The sequence below is a fragment of the Ascaphus truei genome, unplaced genomic scaffold (genome assembly GCF_040206685.1).
Source record: "Ascaphus truei isolate aAscTru1 unplaced genomic scaffold, aAscTru1.hap1 HAP1_SCAFFOLD_478, whole genome shotgun sequence".
Lineage (NCBI taxonomy): Eukaryota > Metazoa > Chordata > Amphibia > Anura > Ascaphidae > Ascaphus > Ascaphus truei.
In genome coordinates, this window is record NW_027456809.1 from 112,501 (window position 1) to 135,078 (window position 22,578).

The 22,578-nt window shown below is 53.6% G+C and overlaps 1 protein-coding gene across 1 annotated transcript in view; it reads right to left on the bottom strand.

Moving 5' to 3' along the window:
• The window catches only part of LOC142484949 (atrial natriuretic peptide receptor 2-like), a 203,079-nt gene that overhangs the window by 57,906 nt on the left and 122,595 nt on the right, over nucleotides 1-22,578 (bottom strand). Inside the window, exon 11 of the mRNA XM_075584203.1 lies at nucleotides 13,320-13,443. Within this exon, the coding sequence (XP_075440318.1) occupies nucleotides 13,320-13,443 (124 nt within the window). The remainder of the gene's footprint in view (nucleotides 1-13,319; nucleotides 13,444-22,578) is intronic.

Genomic DNA, 22,578 nt, shown 5'->3' on the forward strand with positions numbered 1-22,578 from the left:
TGTAGGTTCTGTGTATTGGGGGCTGTGTATTGGGGGCTGTGTGTAGGTTCTGTGTATTGGGGGCTGTGTGTAGGTTCTGTGTATTGGGGGCTGTGTGTAGGTTCTGTGTATTGGGGGCTGTGTGTAGGTTCTGTGTATTGGGGGCTGTGTGTAGGTTCTGTGTATTGGGGGCTGTGTGTAGGCTCTGTGTATTGGGGGCTGTGTGTAGGTTCTGTGTATTGGGGGCTGTGTGTAGGTCCTGTGTATTGGGGGGGCTGTGTGTAGGTTCTGTGTATTGGGGGCTGTGTGTAGGTTCTGTGTATTGGGGGCTGTGTGTAGGTTCTGTGTATTGGGGGGGCTGTGTGTAGGTCCTGTGTATTGGGGGCTGTGTGTAGGTTCTGTGTATTGGGGGCTGTGTGTATGTTCTGGGTATTGGGGGGGCTGTGTGTAGGTCCTGTGTATTGGGGGCTGTGTGTAGGCTCTGTGTATTGGGGGCTGTGTGTAGGTTCTGTGTATTGGGGGCTGTGTGTAGGTTCTGTGTATTGGGGGCTGTGTGTAGGTTCTGTGTATTGGGGGCTGTGTGTAGGTTCTGTGTATTGGGGGCTGTGTGTAGGTTCTTTGTATTGGGGGCTGTGTGTAGGTTCTGTGTATTGGGGGCTGTGTGTAGGCTCTGTGTATTGGGGGCTGTGTGTAAGCTCTGTGTATTGGGGGCTGTGTGTAGGCTCTGTGTATTGGGGGCTGTGTGTAGGTTCTGTGTATTGGGGGCTGTGTGTAGGTTCTGTGTATTGGGGGCTGTGTATTGGGGGCTGTGTATTGGGGGCTGTGTGTAGGTTCTGTGTATTAGGGGCTGTGTGTAGGTTCTGTGTATTGGGGGCTGTGTGTAGGCTCTGTGTATTGGGGGCTGTGTGTAGGTTCTGTGTATTGGGGGCTGTGTGTAGGCTCTGTATCGGGGGCTGTGTGTAGGTTCTGTGTATCGGGGGCTGTGTGTAGGTTCTGTGTATTGGGGGCTGTGTGTAGGTTCTGTGTATTGGGGGCTGTGTGTAGGTTCTGTGTATTGGGGGCTGTGTGTAGGCTCTGTGTATTGGGGGCTGTGTGTAGGTTCTGTGTATTGGGGGCTGTGTGTAGGTCCTGTGTATTGGGGGCTGTGTGTAGGTTCTGTGTATTGGGGGCTGTGTGTAGGTTCTGTGTATCGGGGGCTGTGTGTAGGTTCTGTGTATTGGGGTTGTGTGTAGGTTCTGTGTATTGGGGCTGTGTGTAGGTTCTGTGTATTGGGGGCTGTGTGTAGGCTCTGTGTATTGGGGGCTGTGTGTAGGTTCTGTGTATTGGGGGCTGTGTGTAGGTTCTGTGTATCGGGGGCTGTGTGTAGGTTCTGTGTATTGGGGCTGTGTGTAGGTTCTGTGTATTGGGGCTGTGTGTAGGTTCTGTGTATTGGGGGCTGTGTGTAGGCTCTGTGTATTGGGGGCTGTGTGTAGGTTCTGTGTATTGGGGGCTGTGTGTAGGTTCTGTGTATTGGGGGCTGTGTGTAGGTTCTGTGTATTGGGGGCTGTGTGTAGGTTCTGTGTATTGGGGGCTGTGTGTAGGTTCTGTGTATTGGGGGCTGTGTGTAGGCTCTGTGTATTGGGGGCTGTGTGTAGGCTCTGTGTATTGGGCGCTGTGTGTAGGTTCTGTGTATTGGGGGCTGTGTGTAGGGGCTGTGTGTAGGTTCTGTGTATTGGGGGCTGTGTGTAGGTCCTGTGTATTGGGGGCTGTGTGTAGGTTCTGTGTATTGGGGGCTGTGTGTAGGTTCTGTGTATTGGGGGCTGTGTGTAGGCTCTGTGTATTGGGGGGGCTGTGTGTAGGTTCTGTGTATTGGGGGCTGTGTGTAGGTTCTGTGTATTGGGGGCTGTGTGTAGGCTCTGTGTATTGGGGGGGGCTGTGTGTAAGTCCTGTGTATTGGGGGCTGTGTGTAGGTTCTGTGTATTGGGGGCTGTGTGTAGGTCCTGTGGATTGGGGGCTGTGTGTAGGTCCTGTGGATTGGGGGCTGTGTGTAGGTTCTGTGTATTGGGGGCTGTGTGTAGGTTCTGTGTATTGGGGGCTGTGTGTAGGTTCTGTGTATTGGGGGCTGTGTGTAGGTTCTGTGTATTGGGGGCTGTGTGTAGGTTCTGTGTATTGGGGGCTGTGTGTAGGTTCTGTGTATTGGGGGCTGTGTGTAGGTTCTTTGTATTGGGGGCTGTGTGTAGGTTCTGTGTATTGGGGGCTGTGTATTGGGGGCTGTGTGTAGGTTCTGTGTATTGGGGGCTGTGTGTAGGCTCTGTGTATTGGGGGCTGTGTGTAAGCTCTGTGTATTGGGGGCTGTGTGTAGGTTCTGTGTATTGGGGGCTGTGTGTAGGTTCTGTGTATTGGGGGCTGTGTGTAGGTTCTGTGTATTGGGGGCTGTGTGTAGGTTCTGTGTATTGGGGGCTGTGTGTAAGTTCTGTGTATTGGGGGCTGTGTGTAGGTTCTGTGTATTGGGGGCTGTGTGTAGGTTCTGTGTATTGGGGGCTGTGTGTAGGTTCTGTGTATTGGGGGCTGTGTGTAGGCTCTGTGTATTGGGGGCTGTGTGTAGGCTCTGTGTATTGGGCGCTGTGTGTAGGTTCTGTGTATTGGGGGCTGTGTGTAGGTTCTGTGTATTGGGGGCTGTGTGTAGGTTCTGTGTGTTGGGGGCTGTGTGTAGGTTCTCTGTATTGGGGGCTGTGTGTAGGTTCTCTGTATTGGGGGCTGTGTTTAGGTTCTGTGTATTGGGGGCTGTGTGTAGGTTCTGTGTATTGGGGGCTGTGTGTAGGTTCTGTGTATTGGGGGCTGTGTGTAGGTTCTGTGTATTGGGGGCTGTGTGTAGGCTCTGTGTATTGGGGGCTGTGTGTAGGCTCTGTGTATTGGGGGGGCTGTGTGTAGGTTCTGTGTATTGGGGGCTGTGTGTAGGTTCTGTGTATTGGGGGCTGTGTATTGGGGGCTGTGTGTAGGTTCTGTGTATTGGGGGCTGTGTGTAGGTTCTGTGTATTGGGGGCTGTGTGTAGGTTCTGTGTATTGGGGGCTGTGTGTAGGTTCTGTGTATTGGGGGCTGTGTGTAGGTTCTGTGTATTGGGGGCTGTGTGTAGGCTCTGTGTATTGGGGGCTGTGTGTAGGTTCTGTGTATTGGGGGCTGTGTGTAGGTCCTGTGTATTGGGGGGGCTGTGTGTAGGTTCTGTGTATTGGGGGCTGTGTGTAGGTTCTGTGTATTGGGGGGGCTGTGTGTAGGTCCTGTGTATTGGGGGCTGTGTGTAGGTTCTGTGTATTGGGGGCTGTGTGTATGTTCTGGGTATTGGGGGGGCTGTGTGTAGGCTCTGTGTATTGGGTGCTGTGTGTAGGTTCTGTGTATTGGGGGCTGTGTGTAGGTTCTGTGTATTGGGGGCTGTGTGTAGGTTCTGTGTATTGGGGGCTGTGTGTAGGTTCTGTGTATTGGGGGCTGTGTGTAGGTTCTGTGTATTAGGGGCTGTGTGTAGGTTCTGTGTATTGGGGGCTGTGTGTAGGTTCTGTGTATTGGGGGCTGTGTGTAGGTTCTGTGTATTGGGGGCTGTGTGTAGGTTCTGTGTATTTTGGGGGCTGTGTGTAGGTTCTGTGTATTGGGGGCTGTGTGTAGGTTCTGTGTATTGGGGGCTGTGTGTAGGTTCTGTGTATTGGGGGCTGTGTGTAGGTTCTGTGTATTGGGGGCTGTGTGTAGGTTCTGTGTATTGGGGGCTGTGTGTAGGTTCTGTGTATTGGGGGCTGTGTGTAGGCTCTGTGTATTGGGGGCTGTGTGTAGGCTCTGTGTATTGGGGGCTGTGTGTAGGCTCTGTGTATTGGGGGCTGTGTGTAGGTTCTGTGTATTGGGGCTGTGTGTAGGTTGTGTGTATTGGGGGGCTGTGTGTAGGTTGTGTGTATTGGGGGCTGTGTGTAGGTTCTGTGTATTGGGGGCTGTGTGTAGGTTCTGTGTATTGGGGGCTGTGTGTAGGTTCTGTGTATTGGGGGCTGTGTGTAGGTTCTGTGTATTGGGGGCTGTGTGTAGGTTCTGTGTATTTTGGGGGCTGTGTGTAGGTTGTGTGTATTGGGGGGCTGTGTGTAAGTCCTGTGTATTGGGGAGGGGGCTGTGTGTAGGTTCTGTGTATTGGGGGCTGTGTGTAGGTTCTGTGTATTTTGGGGGCTGTGTGTAGGTTGTGTGTATTGGGGGGCTGTGTGTAAGTCCTGTGTATTGGGGAGGGGGCTGTGTGTAGGTTGTGTGTATTGGGGGCTGTGTGAAAGTCCTGTGTATTGGGGAGGGGGCTGTGTGTAGGTTCTGTGTATTGAAGAAGGGATTGGAGGAGTGGCACACCGCTGTTTACAGAAACACTATGTAGCAGAGTCCCCCTCCTTACCTCCGGTGAGGGGTAGCTGCCCTGCTGCTCGGCTGATCGGCGGAGTTCTGTGCCATCGGGGAGTTGGCAGGGGCAGCCATCTTGGAGAGGGGTGCGCATGCGCAGTGTGGCACAGCACAGTGGCCATCTTGGATTTGGCTCCGCATAGACAGAAGTGGGACTACGAGTCCCAGAATCCTCGGGGGGAGGGAGTTCATCTGGGCTGATTCAGCGGATGGGCAGGAAGCAGCCTGGGAGTAGCAGGACATCCTCCGTGGGTGGAGTGCCCGCGAACCTGAGCTAACAGAGGCGGCAAGCTGGAAGGTGGTGTCCAGGGAGCAGTAGCTTCCTGGATTAGGCCGGACCTTGCCCCTTAGGCCCTCAGCTAGGCCCTGAGCCACAATTAGCTAAGTGTTGTAGGGAAAGCCCCAGATAGGGACCCTTCCCCTTATACCAGTGAGCGCACTGCTGTCCCGGGGGCGGACGCCACGTGGTGATCTGTGGCCTGGGACCAGCCTGCAGGGACATTGTGTGAGACACTCCGGCTGGAGCTCACACCACGTGGAGGACCGGGACATTAGGCGAGAGGGGACATTGCTGTTGGAGGCCCCGCTGTGTGGGACCTGCTTCAGCGCACATCAGTAAGCTGCACCTGGATAATGGAGTACCCAGGAAGGCACCATATGGCCAAGGGAGGGTAGCGCTGCCCTGGGACATATATTGTGGGTGGTAGTGTGTTGGACACCGGTTCATAGGTGTTATTTGGGGCTAGCTTCCCCAGGGTATTGGTATTGAGTATCATTGTATTGTTGTGTCATGTGCAGGGATCTGTCACTAACTATATAGTTATTATACTGCTGTGTGAGGTGTGTAATTATTTGTATTTGTTCCTATGAGGAGTCATGCCGCCAACGCTGGGATCTCTCATAGGTGGAGGCGCTGCACGGAGAGAGAGAGCTCACCCCAGGCTCCCAGAAGCGGTGGCTTGGGCCTCCTGTGAGCATACAGGTACAGCAGCATGCATAGTCACCCGCAGGTTTTCCTTTAGGCATAGGGAAAGTTGGCTACATTTGGAGGCGCTGTTGAGATTCAGACCTGGGGTGCCCGAGAGAAATACAGTAGACTCCAAATGATAGGAAGCCATGTTCGTACCATCCAAACAGAAGGTCCGTAAGTGGGCCATGGAACTCCATGAGTCTCCTCGCCATGTGGTCGCTGTGGGGAAACGTCCCAGGTGCTATTCCCCCACATCAAGTATGTTCATCCTTGAGGCGCTTTCCTGGGCTAGCCACGGCCCGATCCCTAGGCTGAAAATGGGACCCTATCTACAGATGGTGTAGTTCTCGTTGCCACCCGCGATGAGATAAATGAAGATGATGCCCCTCGGGGCTTGCATTTTCCGGGAGGTCCACTGGAAGGGTGCCTGCTTATATACCCCGATCTCCCAATAAGGATGGAAGATTTTAGTCTCGGACCAGCACCTGAAGTACCGTTAGGGCACACGGCTCTGCACCCCACAGATAGCCACAAAAAGAATGAAGCTAGTCCAGAGTTAGCCCACAGCTGTTGGTTAGCTTGCTGCAGTCGCCGTTCGTCCGGAGGCTCTGATGTAGAGGAAGTCTTACTGAAATTAGCTGACAAATTTGCGCAGTCACCCCAAGCCCATCATTATCGCAATCTAAAAGCTTTCTCTGGCGTGCGGCCTACGCCACTGGGAGAGGAAGAGTTTGAAGAGTGGAGGGACCATGCGGTACAAGTGCTGCCAGAATGGTCTTGTTCCGACGCAGTAAAGAAACAGAGGATCGTAGAGTGCCTGCGGCCCCCGGCTGCCAATATAGTGCGGCTATATCATGAGTGTCATGTGGAGGCCGATGCCCAAGCTCTAATCCTGGTCTTGACTAAAGCATATGGCACTAAGGACAACCCTATCGCTTTACTGGCCCAGTTTCACGCCTTCAAACAAAGGGAGGGGGAAGAATTATCGTAGTACCTCTGACAGCTGCAACTGGCACTGTGGATCCTGATCAACAAGGTTATCCGAGTGTCTGAGCTAGATGACGTCCGAACTAAGCAATGCCTGCAGAGAGCATCGCTTACACACCCACTCGTCGCCAGGATTAGTTGCACTATCTCTACAGAAAATCCTCCAAATTTTGAAGATCCGATGTATCGAAAACAAGATCAAGAGACTATCCTGCAGTTCCATACTCCCAAGACGTCTTGGGAATCTTCCAAAGGAGAGAGTAAGGCGACTTCATCCAAAAAGACTAGTGCGAAGGAGAACATTGAGGAAAGTACCCCACAGGGTCCTCCACGACAGACCCCTCAGAGCTCGGCTTCCAATCCTGGTCCCTTTGCGACCAGAAGTTACTGCTGCTATACCTGCCATAAAGAAGGCCACTTTGCACAGGAGTGCCTGAAGACAACCACTTCCACCCCTGGAGCCATGGCCTTCACAGTTCGCTCGGCAGAGCAGTCGTCCACATCGTTGGATAGTGCCCTTGCGTCTAGTCCCGATAAGGAGCCCCAACCAGAGGCCTGCACTCGAGTAGGACATGTGGCCATAATATGAGTCCTAGTGGAGGGAATCTACGCCTCAGCAAAACCCACCCCATGGAGGTGGAAGCCTTGGTATGCCCCAAACCCTGGGAACTTCCAAATTCCGCCATCATATTAGGGACCAAAGTGGACGTACAGAGGCGGCACATTTTATTTGAGTGCGGCTAGCTCCGCAAGCCGGGGGATGCCCCGGCATGCTAGCTGCACTCCCTCGGCGTGCCGCGCGTCATCGACGCGTGGTCACGCATCATCGGGTGCCTGGCCCCCTGCACGCGCGTCCAGGGCTCCCCGAGGGAGCCCTGGTGTCCCGCGATGTGGGGGACGGCGGCAGGGGGTTCCGGGGGACCCGGCGGACCCGGCAGCGGGAGGGAGAAAGCTCCGATCGGAGGGCGCTCCTCCGCGGCTTCGGCGCACGCCCGGCACCCTCCGGCGCGTGCCAGGTTACTGCTGCGGCCGAGAACGGGCAAATGCTCAAATAAACTCGGCCGCAGCAGTAGTGCGATCCTTGATTCAGGCCTTCCTTCTAGACACTGGAGAACTACCTTTATCGTCCCTATGGATTCATCCGGTCTCAAGGAAGAGTGTTATCGAATCTCTGCACGAGAGGGATTTGGACAATTCTTCAACTTGGAAAAGGGGTTGACAGAGATTCCACTAGGGGGAGTGAAACACATGGCCGCTGTACCCAACTATCCGGGTCGGATTGAGACAGACTGGTACATTTCCCTAGAAACCATGCCCGAAGAGGACACGAAGAGAGGGTTCAATGTGGTGCCAGAAATGAAGGTGTGGAAGTCCTCGATTCTTCGTCAGTTCAGTGTCTATTCAGAACATCTCGCCTCACCCTCTCCGGTTTGAAATCGGTCAAGCATTGTGTCGAAGATACCCCGTTGAGCAAGTAGAATCCCTGGCTGATGTGAATGCGGCTACAGTGCGAGAAGCCCCTTCTGAACTGCAATTCCACTTCGGGGAGTCGTCTTTACCACCGGAGTGGAAGAAGCAACTGAGCGACAAACTGGCGGAGCGCAAAGAGGTGTTCCCAACCAGTGAGATGGATGTGGCCTGCAGCAAGAGTGCTTAACACACGATTCGACTGAACGATGCCACCCCATTCTGAGAACGGTCAAGACGCATAGCTCCCAGAGATTTGGAGGATGTGAGGGACATCCTAAAAGAGATGGAGACTGCTGGTATCGTGAGTTCTGCAGCCCATATGCATCACCCATTGTGGTGGTGCGGAAGAAAAACGGATCTGTGCACCTATGTGTGCATTACTGCACCCTGAATCGCCACACAGTCCCCGATCAATATACTCTTCCATGTATTGAAGAGATCCTCAGTGCCTCATCCGGTAGCCAGTGGTTCCGCTTGCTGGACCTGCGTTCCGGGTACTATCAGGTCCCCATGAGCCCCGAAGACCAGGAGAAGACATCGTTTGTCTGCCCCCTTGGGTTTATCAGTTTACTCGGATGCCTTAAGGCATCTGTGGGGCACTCGCCACCTTCCAGAGACTAATGGGCAAGACCATCAGAGATATGAGTCCCCGGGAGTGTCTGGTCTACCAAGATGATATTGTCTTCAGACGGACAATAGAAGAGCATGAGGGACGCCTTCTAAAGGTCCTGGATAGACTAGGGAAAGAAGGTCTGAAGTTGTCCCTGGACAAATGCAGATTCTGCCGCACTTCATTTACTTATTAGGGCCACATTGTGTCCGCAGAAGATGTGTATACCGACCCAGCCAAGGTCGAAGCAGTAGTAAACTGGCCCAGATCAGAAAACGTAATGGATCTTCAATCCTTTCGGGGATTTTGCGAATACTACCGGAGATTCGTGGAGGGGTACTCCAGCAAGACTAAAGTTCTCAACAACCTATTGAAGATCTATCCGGAAGATTCTCGGCAAAAAGCAGCGACCCGCGAATGCCGATCGGGCATAAGTGGAATTCCCCCTGTGATAGAGCTTTCATGGAGCTTAAGAAGAGTTTCACTGAAGCTCCTGTCTTGTCCTATGCAGACCCGGAGCAACCATACATCCTGCACGTGGACGCCAGCTTCAACAGGTTGGGAGCGGTATTACACCAGAAATACCCTGCAGGACTTCGGCCTGTAGGCTATGTGAGACGCAGCCTGACGCCAAATGAACAGAACTACCCAGTTCATAAATTGGAATTCTTAGCACTCAAGTGGGCGGTGGTAAATTATACGATTACCTCTACGGGTCTCCTTCGAGGTGCGAACCGACAACAACCCATTGACATACATCTTGACCTCCGTCAAGTTGGGTGCCACCGGCTACAGGTGGTTGGCTGCTCTGTCCAATAATCAGTTTACATGAAGTACAAGCCAGGGTCCTTGAATATTGGAGCTGATTCTCTGTCCCGAAGGCCCGGACTAAGTTCAGCATCGGATGATGGCATATGGGAAGAGATTCCTGGTCTTGGGATTCGAGCAATGTGCTCCACTGTGGCGAAACAAAGTAGCCTTCTCCGAACTCAGAGTGGCGGACTCATTGGGATGCCAGTCAAAGGCTCTTCCTGTAGCCTTCTGACATCCAGAGGGCATGTCCATAACCCAAGATTCTATACTGAGCTGGAAAGAGCTACTGGTGCACCAGATGCGAGACCCGCTGGCTAAAGCCATACGTCAGGCCATTCAAGAAAATAACCCCTCCTTAGTGAAGCGTGCTCCTGCCGACCCGGTCACTATTCTCATGAGGGAATTGGACAAGTTTCATATAGAACATGGCCTCCTCTATCGAGTCATTCCCTATCACAACCACCCCGACAGGAGACAATTCGTTCTGCCCAGAAGGTTGCAGTACCAGGTCCTACGGTCCCTACACGATGACTATGGACATCTAGGAGTGGACAAAACGTTCAGACTTATAAGAGATCAGTTGTTCTGGCCAAAGATGCAGGAATCAGTAGAGAATATGCCGAAGATGTCTGCGGTGCATACAGCGAAAAACACTGCCTACACACTCAGCCCCAATGGGCCACCTGAAGAGCTCTAGTCCCATGGACCTAGTCTGTATGGACTTTCTCTGTATTGAGTCAGACTCTAAGGGTATCTGAAATGTTCTCGTAATAACAGATCATTATACCCGTTACGCCCAAGCTTTCCCCACCAAGGACCAAAAAACTCTTACTGTAGCCAAAATACTGTGGCAGAAATACTTAACGGCCTACCCAATCAGATGCCCTCCGATCAGGGAGGGACTTCGAGAGCAAGCTGATCAAGGAGCTCCTAAATCTGCTTAATATTGAGAAGTCTCGCATGACTCCCTACCATCCTGCAGGAGATGCCCTTCCGGAACAGTTCAACTGAACCCTACTGGACTGGACATGTTGGGCACCTTGAAGGACTTTGAGAAAGCCGGATGGAGTAAGCGATAGAGCAAGCGATGGAGCAAGCATATGTAACATATGGTGCATGCTTATAATTGCACCAGGTACGAGTCTACCGGTTATTCAACCTATGTTCTGATGTTCGGTCGGGAGGCGAGACTACCAGTAGATATTTGTCTTAGGGTGTCTATCGACTGGGTGCCAAACATGACCCGCTACAAGTATGTACAGCGGCTGAAGGACAAACTCCAGAGAGTGTACAGCTTGGTGGAAAAAGCCACCACCAAACTAAACAAAAACAATAAGCGGAGGTACGACTGTAAAGTACGGTATCGGGAGCTTCAGCCTGGAGACACGGTCCTTCTCCGGAACCTGCGAATACCGGGGAAGCACAAATTAGCTGAGCGATGGCGAGAGGCTCCCTTCAAAGTGGAGTCACAAATGCCTGGGCTTCCCGACTACCGAATCAGGGATTCGGAGGGTCGGATAAAGGTCTGGCACCATAATCATTTGTTACCAATACACCAAGTAAGGGAGAGTGACACCGAGCCCTCGGCAGTGATACCTTCACGAGAACAGGACGACTCCCAGAAGCCTCAATGAAAGAGTATTCGGACCCAATAGAAGGCACTTCTTCAGGTACACAAGGAGATTGGTGGGCAGAATCAGAGGAAGAATCAAGAAATGTATATGTAGGTTACCTGCATTAGAGTGCTATATATATGGCTGTTACCTGCATTGGGGGTATATGTACTGTATATGGGTGTATCACCCATATACGTAGCCCCCCCAATGCAGTTAACCACCATATATTTGCATGGGGGGGGGCTACTATGTATATGGAGGTTACCTGCATGGGGGGGATATGTATATGGGGTTACGTATATGGGGGTTACCTGCTTTGGGGGGCAATGTATATGGGGGTTACCTGCATGGGGGGGATATGTATATGGGGATTACCTGCTTTGGGGGGCTATGTATATGGGGGTTACCTGCATGGGGGGGATATGTATATGGGGGTTACCTGCATGGGGGGGATATGTATATGGGGGTTACCTGCATTTTGGGGTTATGTATATGGGGGTTACCTGCATTGTGGGGCTATGTATATGGGGGTTACCTGCATTGTGGGGCTATGTATATGGGGGTTACCTGCATTGTGGGGATATGTATATGGGGGTTACCTGCATTGTGGGGATATGTATATGGGGGTTACCTGCATTGTGGGGCTATGTATATGGGGGTTACCTGCATTGTGGGGCTATCTATATGGGGGTTACCTGCATTGTGGGGCTATGTATATGGGGGTTTCCTGCATTGTGGGGCTATGTATATGGGGGTTACCTGCATTGTGGGGCTATGTATATGGGGGTTACCTGCATTGTGGGGTTATGTATATGGGGGTTACCTGCATTGCGGGGATATGTATATGGGGGTTACCTGCATTGTGGGGCTATGTATATGGGGGTTACCTGCATTGTGGGATATGTATATGGGGGTTACCTGCATTGTGGGGCTATGTATATGGGGGTTACCTGCAGTGTGGGGCTATGTATATGGGGGTTACCTGCATTGCGGGGCTATGTATATGGGGGTTACCTGCATTGCGGGGCTGTGTATATGGGGGTTACCTGCATTGCGGGGCTGTGTATATGGGGGTTACCTGCATTGGGGGCTGTGTATATGGGGGTTACCTGCATTGGGGGGCTGTGTATATGGGGGTTACCTGCATTGTGGGATATGTATATGGGGGTTACCTGCATTGTGGGATATGTATATGGGGGTTACCTGCATTGGGGGGTTATGTATATGGGGGTTACCTGCATTGCGGGGTTATGTATATGGGGGTTACCTGCATTGTGGGGTTATGTATATGGGGGTTACCTGCATTGTGGGGATATGTATATGGGGGTTACCTGCATTGTGGGGGATATGTATATGGGGGTTACCTGCTTTGGGGGGCTGTGTATATGGGGGTTACCTGCATTGGGGGGATATGTATATGGGGGTTACCTGCTTTGGGGGGCTATGTATATGGGGGTTACCTGCATTGTGGGGGATATGTATATGGGGGTTACCTGCATTGTGGGGATATGTATATGGGGGTTACCTGCATTGTGGGGCTATGTATATGGGGGTTACCTGCATTGTGGGATATGTATATGGGGGTTACCTGCATTGGGGGGTTATGTATATGGGGGTTACCTGCATTGTGGGGATATGTATATGGGGGTTACCTGCATTGTGGGGCTATGTATATGGGGGTTACCTGCATTGTGGGGCTATGTATATGGGGGTTACCTGCATTGTGGGGCTATGTATATGGGGGTTACCTGCATTGGGGGTTATGTATATGGGGGTTACCTGCATTGGGGGGATATGTATATGGGGGTTACCTGCTTTGGGGGGATATGTATATGGGGGTTACCTGCTTTGGGGGGATATGTATATGGGGGTTACCTGCATTGTGGGGGATATGTATATGGGGGTTACCTGCATTGTGGGGATATGTATATGGGGGTTACCTGCATTGTGGGGCTATGTATATGGGGGTTACCTGCATTGTGGGGATATGTATATGGGGGTTACCTGCATTGTGGGGATATGTATATGGGGGTTACCTGCATTGTGGGGCTATGTATATGGGGGTTACCTGCATTGTGGGGATATGTATATGGGGGTTACCTGCATTGTGGGGATATGTATATGGGGGTTACCTGCATTGGGGGGATATGTATATGGGGGTTACCTGCATTGTGGGGATATGTATATGGGGGTTACCTGCATTGTGGGGATATGTATATGGGGGTTACCTGCATTGTGGGGATATGTATATGGGGGTTACCTGCATTGTGGGGCTATGTATATGGGGGTTACCTGCATTATGGGGGTTACCTGCATTGGGGGGGATATGTATATGGGGGTTACCTGCATTTTGGGGCTGTGTATATGGGGGTTACCTGCATTGGGGGGTTATGTATATGGGGGTTATGTATATGGGGGTTACGTGCATTGGGGGGTTATGTATATGGGGGTTACGTGCATTGGGGATATGTATATGGGGGTTACCTGCATTGGGGTGCTCTCTGCAGACATTGACGTGAACCCCACAATGTCACTGAAGTAAATAGTGACGCTGTCGAACGCCTCGGCCTGAACGGTCTCCCCGCGTTTCAACTGCTCCGCAACAGAACTGCAGAGGAGATGGTGTTATATCAGGGTATCCTACCACGTCTTGTATATACAGTACTGTCATACTACTGCCTGTATATAGAGAACGTTGACATTCTACTACATGTATACATTACAGAGGAGAAAGTTGTGAGGCTGGCCGGCCTGTTAGCAGTATGTTACAATAATGCAGACGGGAGAGGATAAGGGCAGCAGCGGGCATCAGAGGTTAGCAGCAGCGGGACAGAGGGAAGGGCAGCAGCGGGCATCAGAGGTTAGCAGCAGCGGGCATCAGAGGTTAGCAGCAGCGGGACAGAGGGAAGGGCAGCAGCGGGCATCAGAGGTTAGCAGCAGCGGGCATCAGAGGTTAGCAGCAGCGGGACAGAGGGAAGGGCAGCAGCGGGCATCAGAGGTTAGCAGCAGCGGGACAGAGGGAAGGGCAGCAGCGGGCATCAGAGGGAAGGGCAGCAGCGGGCATCAGAGGTTAGCAGCAGCGGGCATCAGAGGTTAGCAGCAGCGGGACAGAGGGAAGGGCAGCAGCGGGCATCAGAGGTTAGCAGCAGCGGGACAGAGGGAAGGGCAGCAGCGGGCATCAGAGGGAAGGGCAGCAGCGGGCATCAGAGGTTAGCAGCAGCGGGCATCAGAGGTTAGCAGCAGCGGGACAGAGGGAAGGGCAGCAGCGGGACAGAGGGAAGGGCAGCAGCGGGACAGAGGGAAGGGCAGCAGCGGGCATCAGAGGTTAGCAGCAGCGGGCATCAGAGGTTAGCAGCAGCGGGACAGAGGGAAGGGCAGCAGCGGGACAGAGGGAAGGGCAGCAGCGGGCATCAGAGGTTAGCAGCAGCGGGACAGAGGGAAGGGCAGCAGCGGGCATCAGAGGTTAGCAGCAGCGGGACAGAGGGAAGGGCAGCAGCGGGCATCAGAGGTTAGCAGCAGCGGGACAGAGGGAAGGGCAGCAGCGGGACAGAGGGAAGGGCAGCAGCGGGCATCAGAGGTTAGCAGCAGCGGGACAGAGAGAAGGGCAGCAGCGGGACAGAGGGAAGGGCAGCAGCGGGACAGAGGGAAGGGCAGCAGCGGGCATCAGAGGTTAGCAGCAGCGGGACAGAGGGAAGGGCAGCAGCGGGACAGAGGGAAGGGCAGCAGCGGGAAAGAGGGAAGGGCAGCAGCGGGACAGAGGGAAGGGCAGCAGCGGGACAGAGGGAAGGGCAGCAGCGGGCATCAGAGGTTAGCAGCAGCGGGACAGAGGGAAGGGCAGCAGCGGGCATCAGAGGGAAGGGCAGCAGCGGGCATCAGAGGTTAGCAGCAGCGGGACAGAGGGAAGGGCAGCAGCGGGACAGAGGGAAGGGCAGCAGCGGGCATCAGAGGGAAGGGCAGCAGCGGGCATCAGAGGTTAGCAGCAGCGGGACAGAGGGAAGGGCAGCAGCGGGACAGAGGGAAGGGCAGCAGCGGGACAGAGGGAAGGGCAGCAGCGGGCATCAGAGGTTAGCAGCAGCGGGACAGAGGGAAGGGCAGCAGCGGGCATCAGAGGTTAGCAGCAGCGGGACAGAGGGAAGGGCAGCAGCGGGCATCAGAGGTTAGCAGCAGCGGGACAGAGGGAAGGGCAGCAGCGGGCATCAGAGGTTAGCAGCAGCGGGACAGAGGGAAGGGCAGCAGCGGGCATCAGAGGGAAGGGCAGCAGCGGGACAGAGGGAAGGGCAGCAGCGGGCATCAGAGGTTAGCACCAGCGGGACAGAGGGAAGGGCAGCAGCGGGCATCAGAGGTTAGCAGCAGCGGGACAGAGAGAAGGGCAGCAGCGGGACAGAGGGAAGGGCAGCAGCGGGACAGAGGGAAGGGCAGCAGCGGGCATCAGAGGTTAGCAGCAGCGGGCATCAGAGGTTAGCAGCAGCGGGACAGAGGGAAGGGCAGCAGCGGGACAGAGGGAAGGGCAGCAGCGGGCATCAGAGGTTAGCAGCAGCGGGACAGAGGGAAGGGCAGCAGCGGGACAGAGGGAAGGGCAGCAGCGGGACAGAGGGAAGGGCAGCAGCGGGACAGAGGGAAGGGCAGCAGCGGGACAGAGGGAAGGGCAGCAGCGGGACAGAGGGAAGGGCAGATCTTGGCAATATCGCGGAGGAAGAATCAACAAACTTTAGCCATAGCCGTGAATGTGAATGGTTAAGGAAAGGGAAGCGTCACACGCCACCCCCAGGCACCGCGCTTCGGCAACAGGATAGATGGACCGTGTACGGTGATGGAAAAGGGGGGTGTTAGAGCAGATTTAGGGGGAAATATGAAGAGCTCAGTATTAATAATAACACACAGTGCAGCCCGCAATAACGGTCACTAGTACTGCGCACACAGCTAATAACACACAGCGCAGCCGCAATAACGGTCACTAGTACTGCGCACACAGCTAATAACACACAGCGCAGCCGCAATAACGGTCACTAGTACAGCGCAAACCGCTAATAACACACAGCGCAGCCGCAATAACGGTCACTAGTACAGCGCAAACAGCTAATAACACACAGCGCAGGCGCAAATAAGTGTCTAGAAATGATGATGATGATGATGATGCTGTGCAGTGCCCAATAAGTTACGAGAAGCAGGGAAGCGGAAGTCCTGAGACCGGCAGGATCATCGCGGATGCGGAGAGTGGATCATCGCGTTCTGACGGAGGCTCTGGCTTAATCCTGAGAGGCGAGAGTGCGCCCTTCACACACTCACTGCGCATAACGGACGGGGACAATGTGAGTTCTCTCGTGTCCCTGTTCTGTATTATACTATGTCCTTCTCACATCTTTTTGGAGGAGGACTTCAGTTTGCCGCCATCTTCCATTTGACCACGACGGAGCGGCTGTGAGGGCTTCTTCTCACTTATTGGGCACTGCATAGGATCGTCATTATTATGTAGCCCCTTTCCCTATGCCTAAGGGAAACTACGCGGGCAACTACACATGCTGAATATACGCATGCGCACAGGGGGCCTAAGGGAAACTACGCGGGCAACTACACATGCTGAATATACGCATGCGCACAGGGGGCCTAAGGGAAACTACGCGGGCAACTACACATGCTGAATATACGCATGCGCACAGGGGGCCTAAGGGAAACTACGCGGGCAACTACACATGCTGAATATACCTGTGCGCACAGGAGGCCTAAGGGAAACTACGCGGGCAACTACACATGCTGAATATACCTGTGCGCACAGGGGGCCTAAGGGAAACTACGCGGGCAACTACACATGCTGAATATACGCATGCGCACAGGAGGCCTAAGGGAAACTACGTGGGCAACTACACATGCTGAATATATACGCATGCGCACAGGGGGCCTAAGGGAAACTACACGGGCAACTACACATGCTGAATATACGCATGCGCACAGGGGGCCTAAGGGAAACTACACGGGCAACTACACATGCTGAATATACGCATGCGCACAGGAGGCCTAAGGGAAACTACGCGGGCAACTACACATGCTGAATATACGCATGCGCACAGGGGGCCTAAGGGAAACTACGCGGGCAACTACACATGCTGAATATACGCATGCGCACAGGAGGCCTAAGGGAAACTACGCGGGCAACTACACATGCTGAATATACGCATGCGCACAGGGGGCCTAAGGGAAACTACCCGGGCAACTACACATGCTGAATATACGTATGCGCACAGGGGGCCTAAGGGAAACTACGCGGGCAACTACACATGCTGAATATACCTGTGCGCACAGGAGGCCTAAGGGAAACTACGTGGGCAACTACACATGCTGAATATACCTGTGCGCACAGGGGGCCTAAGGGAAACTACGCGGGCAACTACACATGCTGAATATACGCATGCGCACAGGAGGCCTAAGGGAAACTACGCGGGCAACTACACATGCTGAATATACGCATGCGCACAGGGGGCCTAAGGGAAACTACGCGGGCAACTACACATGCTGAATATACGCATGCGCACAGGGGGCCTAAGGGAAACTACGCGGGCAACTACACATGCTGAATATACCTGTGCGCACAGGAGGCCTAAGGGAAACTACGCGGGCAACTACACATGCTGAATATACCTGTGCGCACAGGAGGCCTAAAGGAAACTACGCGGGCAACTACACATGCTGAATATACCTGTGCGCACAGGGGGCCTAAGGGAAACTACGCGGGCAACTACACATGCTGAATATACGCATGCGTACAGGAGGCCTAAGGGAAACTACGCGGGCAACTACACATGCTGAATATACGCATGCGCACAGGGGGCCTAAGGGAAACTACGCGGGCAACTACACATGCTGAATATACGCATGCGCACAGGGGGCCTAAGGGAAACTACGCGGGCAACTACACATGCTGAATATACCTGTGCGCACAGGAGGCCTAAGGGAAACTACGCGGGCAACTACACATGCTGAATATACCTGTGCGCACAGGGGGCCTAAGGGAAACTACGCGGGCAACTACACATGCTGAATATACGCATGCGCACAGGAGGCCTAAGGGAAAGTACGCGGGCAACTACACATGCTGAATATACGCATGCGCACAGGGGGCCTAAGGGAAACTACGCGGGCAACTACACATGCTGAATATACGCATGCGCACAGGAGGCCTAAGGGAAACTACGCGGGCAACTACACATGCTGAATATACGCATGCGCACAGGGGGCCTAAGGGAAACTACGCGGGCAACTACACATGCTGAATATACGCATGCGCACAGGAGGCCTAAGGGAAACTACGCGGGCAACTACACATGCTGAATATACGCATGCGCACAGGGGGCCTAAGGGAAACTACCCGGGCAACTACACATGCTGAATATACGCATGCGCACAGGGGGCCTAAGGGAAACTACGCGGGCAACTACACATGCTGAATATACCTGTGCGCACAGGAGGCCTAAGGGAAACTACGCGGGCAACTACACATGCTGAATATACGCATGCGCACAGGAGGCCTAAGGGAAACTACGCGGGCAACTACACATGCTGAATATACCTGTGCACACAGGGGGCCTAAGGGAAACTACGCGGGCAACTACACATGCTGAATATACCTGTGCGCACAGGAGGCCTAAGGGAAACTACGCGGGCAACTACACATGCTGAATATACCTGTGCGCACAGGAGGCTTAAGGGAAACTACGCGGGCAACTACACATGCTGAATATACCTGTGCGCACAGGAGGCCTAAGGGAAACTACGCGGGCAACTACACATGCTGAATATACCTGTGCGCACAGGGGGCCTAAGGGAAACTACGCGGGCAACTACACATGCTGAATATACGCATGCGCACAGGAGGCCTAAGGGAAACTACGCACGCAACTACACATGCTGAATATACGCATGCGCACAGGAGGCCTAAGGGAAACTACGCGGGCAACTACACATGCTGAATATACGCATGCGCACAGGAGGCCTAAGGGAAACTACGCGGGCAACTACACATGCTGAATATACCTGTGCGCACAGGAGGCCTAAGAGAAACTACGCGGGCAACTACACATGCTGAATATACGCATGCGCACAGGAGGCCTAAGGGAAACTACGCACGCAACTACACATGCTGAATATACGCATGCGCACAGGGGGCCTAAGGGAAACTACGCGGGCAACTACACATGCTGAATATACGCATGCGCACAGGGGGCCTAAGGGAAACTACGCGGGCAACTACACATGCTGAATATACGCATGCGCACAGGAGGCCTAAGGGAAACTACGCGGGCAACTACACATGCTGAATATACGCATGCGCACAGGAGGCCTAAGGGAAACTACGCGGGCAACTACACATGCTGAATATACCTGTGCGCACAGGGGGCCTAAGGGAAACTACGCGGGCAACTACACATGCTGAATATACGCATGCGCACAGGGGGCCTAAGGGAAACTACGCGGGCAACTACACATGCTGAATATACGCATGCGCACAGGAGGCCTAAGGGAAACTACGCGGGCAACTACACATGCTGAATATACGCATGCGCACAGGAGGCCTAAGGGAAACTATGCGGGCAACTACACATGCTGAATATACGCATGCGCACAGGGGGCCTAAGGGAAACTACGCGGGCAACTACACATGCTGAATATACGCATGCGCACAGGAGGCCTAAGAGAAACTACGCGGGCAACTACACATGCTGAATATACGCATGCACACAGGAGGCCTAAGGGAAACTACGCGGGCAACTACACATGCTGAATATACGCATGCGCACAGGAGGCCTAAGGGAAACTACGCGGGCAACTACACATGCTGAATATACGCATGCGCACAGGGGGCCTAAGGGAAACTACGCGGGCAGCTACACATGCTGAATATACGCATGCGCACAGGAGGCCTAAGGGAAACTACGCGGGCAACTACACATGCTGAATATACCTGTGCGCACAGGAGGCCTAAGGGAAACTACGCGGGCAACTACACATGCTGAATATACGCATGCGCACAGGGGGCCTAAGGGAAACTACGCGGGCAACTACACATGCTGAATATACGCATGCGCACAGGAGGCCTAAGGGAAACTACGCGGGCAACTACACATGCTGAATATACGCATGCGCACAGGGGGCCTAAGGGAAACTACGCGGGCAACTACACATGCTGAATATACGCATGCGCACAGGGGGCCTAAAGGAAACTACGCGGGCAACTACACATGCTGAATATACCTGTGCGCACAGGGGGCCTAAGGGAAACTACGCGGGCAACTACACATGCTGAATATACGCATGCGCACAGGAGGCCTAAGGGAAACTACGCGGGCAACTACACATGCTGAATATACCTGTGCGCACAGGAGGCCTAAGGGAAACTACGCGGGCAACTACACATGCTGAATATACCTGTGCGCACAGGGGGCCTAAGGGAAACTACGCGGGCAACTACACATGCTGAATATACGCATGCGCACAGGAGGCCTAAGGGAAAGTACGCGGGCAACTACACATGCTGAATATACGCATGCGCACAGGGGGCCTAAGGGAAACTACGCGGGCAACTACACATGCTGAATATACGCATGCGCACAGGAGGCCTAAGGGAAACTACGCGGGCAACTACACATGCTGAATATACGCATGCGCACAGGGGGCCTAAGGGAAACTACGCGGGCAACTACACATGCTGAATATACGCATGCGCACAGGAGGCCTAAGGGAAACTACGCGGGCAACTACACATGCTGAATATACGCATGCGCACAGGGGGCCTAAGGGAAACTACCCGGGCAACTACACATGCTGAATATACGCATGCGCACAGGGGGCCTAAGGGAAACTACGCGGGCAACTACACATGCTGAATATACCTGTGCGCACAGGAGGCCTAAGGGAAACTACGCGGGCAACTACACATGCTGAATATACGCATGCGCACAGGAGGCCTAAGGGAAACTACGCGGGCAACTACACATGCTGAATATACCTGTGCACACAGGGGGCCTAAGGGAAACTACGCGGGCAACTACACATGCTGAATATACCTGTGCGCACAGGAGGCCTAAGGGAAACTACGCGGGCAACTACACATGCTGAATATACCTGTGCGCACAGGAGGCCTAAGGGAAACTACGCGGGCAACTACACATGCTGAATATACCTGTGCGCACAGGAGGCCTAAGGGAAACTACGCGGGCAACTACACATGCTGAATATACCTGTGCGCACAGGGGGCCTAAGGGAAACTACGCGGGCAACTACACATGCTGAATATACGCATGCGCACAGGAGGCCTAAGGGAAACTACGCACGCAACTACACATGCTGAATATACGCATGCGCACAGGAGGCCTAAGGGAAACTACGCGGGCAACTACACATGCTGAATATACGCATGCGCACAGGAGGCCTAAGGGAAACTACGCGGGCAACTACACATGCTGAATATACCTGTGCGCACAGGAGGCCTAAGAGAAACTACGCGGGCAACTACACATGCTGAATATACGCATGCGCACAGGAGGCCTAAGGGAAACTACGCACGCAACTACACATGCTGAATATACGCATGCGCACAGGGGGCCTAAGGGAAACTACGCGGGCAACTACACATGCTGAATATACGCATGCGCACAGGGGGCCTAAGAGAAACTACGCGGGCAACTACACATGCTGAATATACGCATGCGCACAGGAGGCCTAAGGGAAACTACGCGGGCAACTACACATGCTGAATATACGCATGCGCACAGGAGGCCTAAGGGAAACTACGCGGGCAACTACACATGCTGAATATACCTGTGCGCACAGGGGGCCTAAGGGAAACTACGCGGGCAACTACACATGCTGAATATACGCATGCGCACAGGGGGCCTAAGGGAAACTACGCGGGCAACTACACATGCTGAATATACGCATGCGCACAGGAGGCCTAAGGGAAACTACGCGGGCAACTACACATGCTGAATATACGCATGCGCACAGGAGGCCTAAGGGAAACTATGCGGGCAACTACACATGCTGAATATACGCATGCGCACAGGGGGCCTAAGGGAAACTACGCGGGCAACTACACATGCTGAATATACGCATGCGCACAGGAGGCCTAAGAGAAACTACGCGGGCAACTACACATGCTGAATATACGCATGCACACAGGAGGCCTAAGGGAAACTACGCGGGCAACTACACATGCTGAATATACGCATGCGCACAGGGGGCCTAAGGGAAACTACGCGGGCAGCTACACATGCTGAATATACGCATGCGCACAGGAGGCCTAAGGGAAACTACGCGGGCAACTACACATGCTGAATATACCTGTGCGCACAGGAGGCCTAAGGGAAACTACGCGGGCAACTACACATGCTGAATATACGCATGCGCACAGGGGGCCTAAGGGAAACTACGCGGGCAACTACACATGCTGAATATACGCATGCGCACAGGAGGCCTAAGGGAAACTACGCGGGCAACTACACATGCTGAATATACGCATGCGCACAGGGGGCCTAAGGGAAACTACGCGGGCAACTACACATGCTGAATATACGCATGCGCACAGGGGGCCTAAGGGAAACTACGCGGGCAACTACACATGCTGAACATACGCATGCGCACAGGGGGCCTAAGGGAAACTATGCGGGCAACTACACATGCTGAATATACGCATGCGCACGGGGCCTAAGGGAAACTACGCACACAACTACACATGCTGAATATACGCATGCGC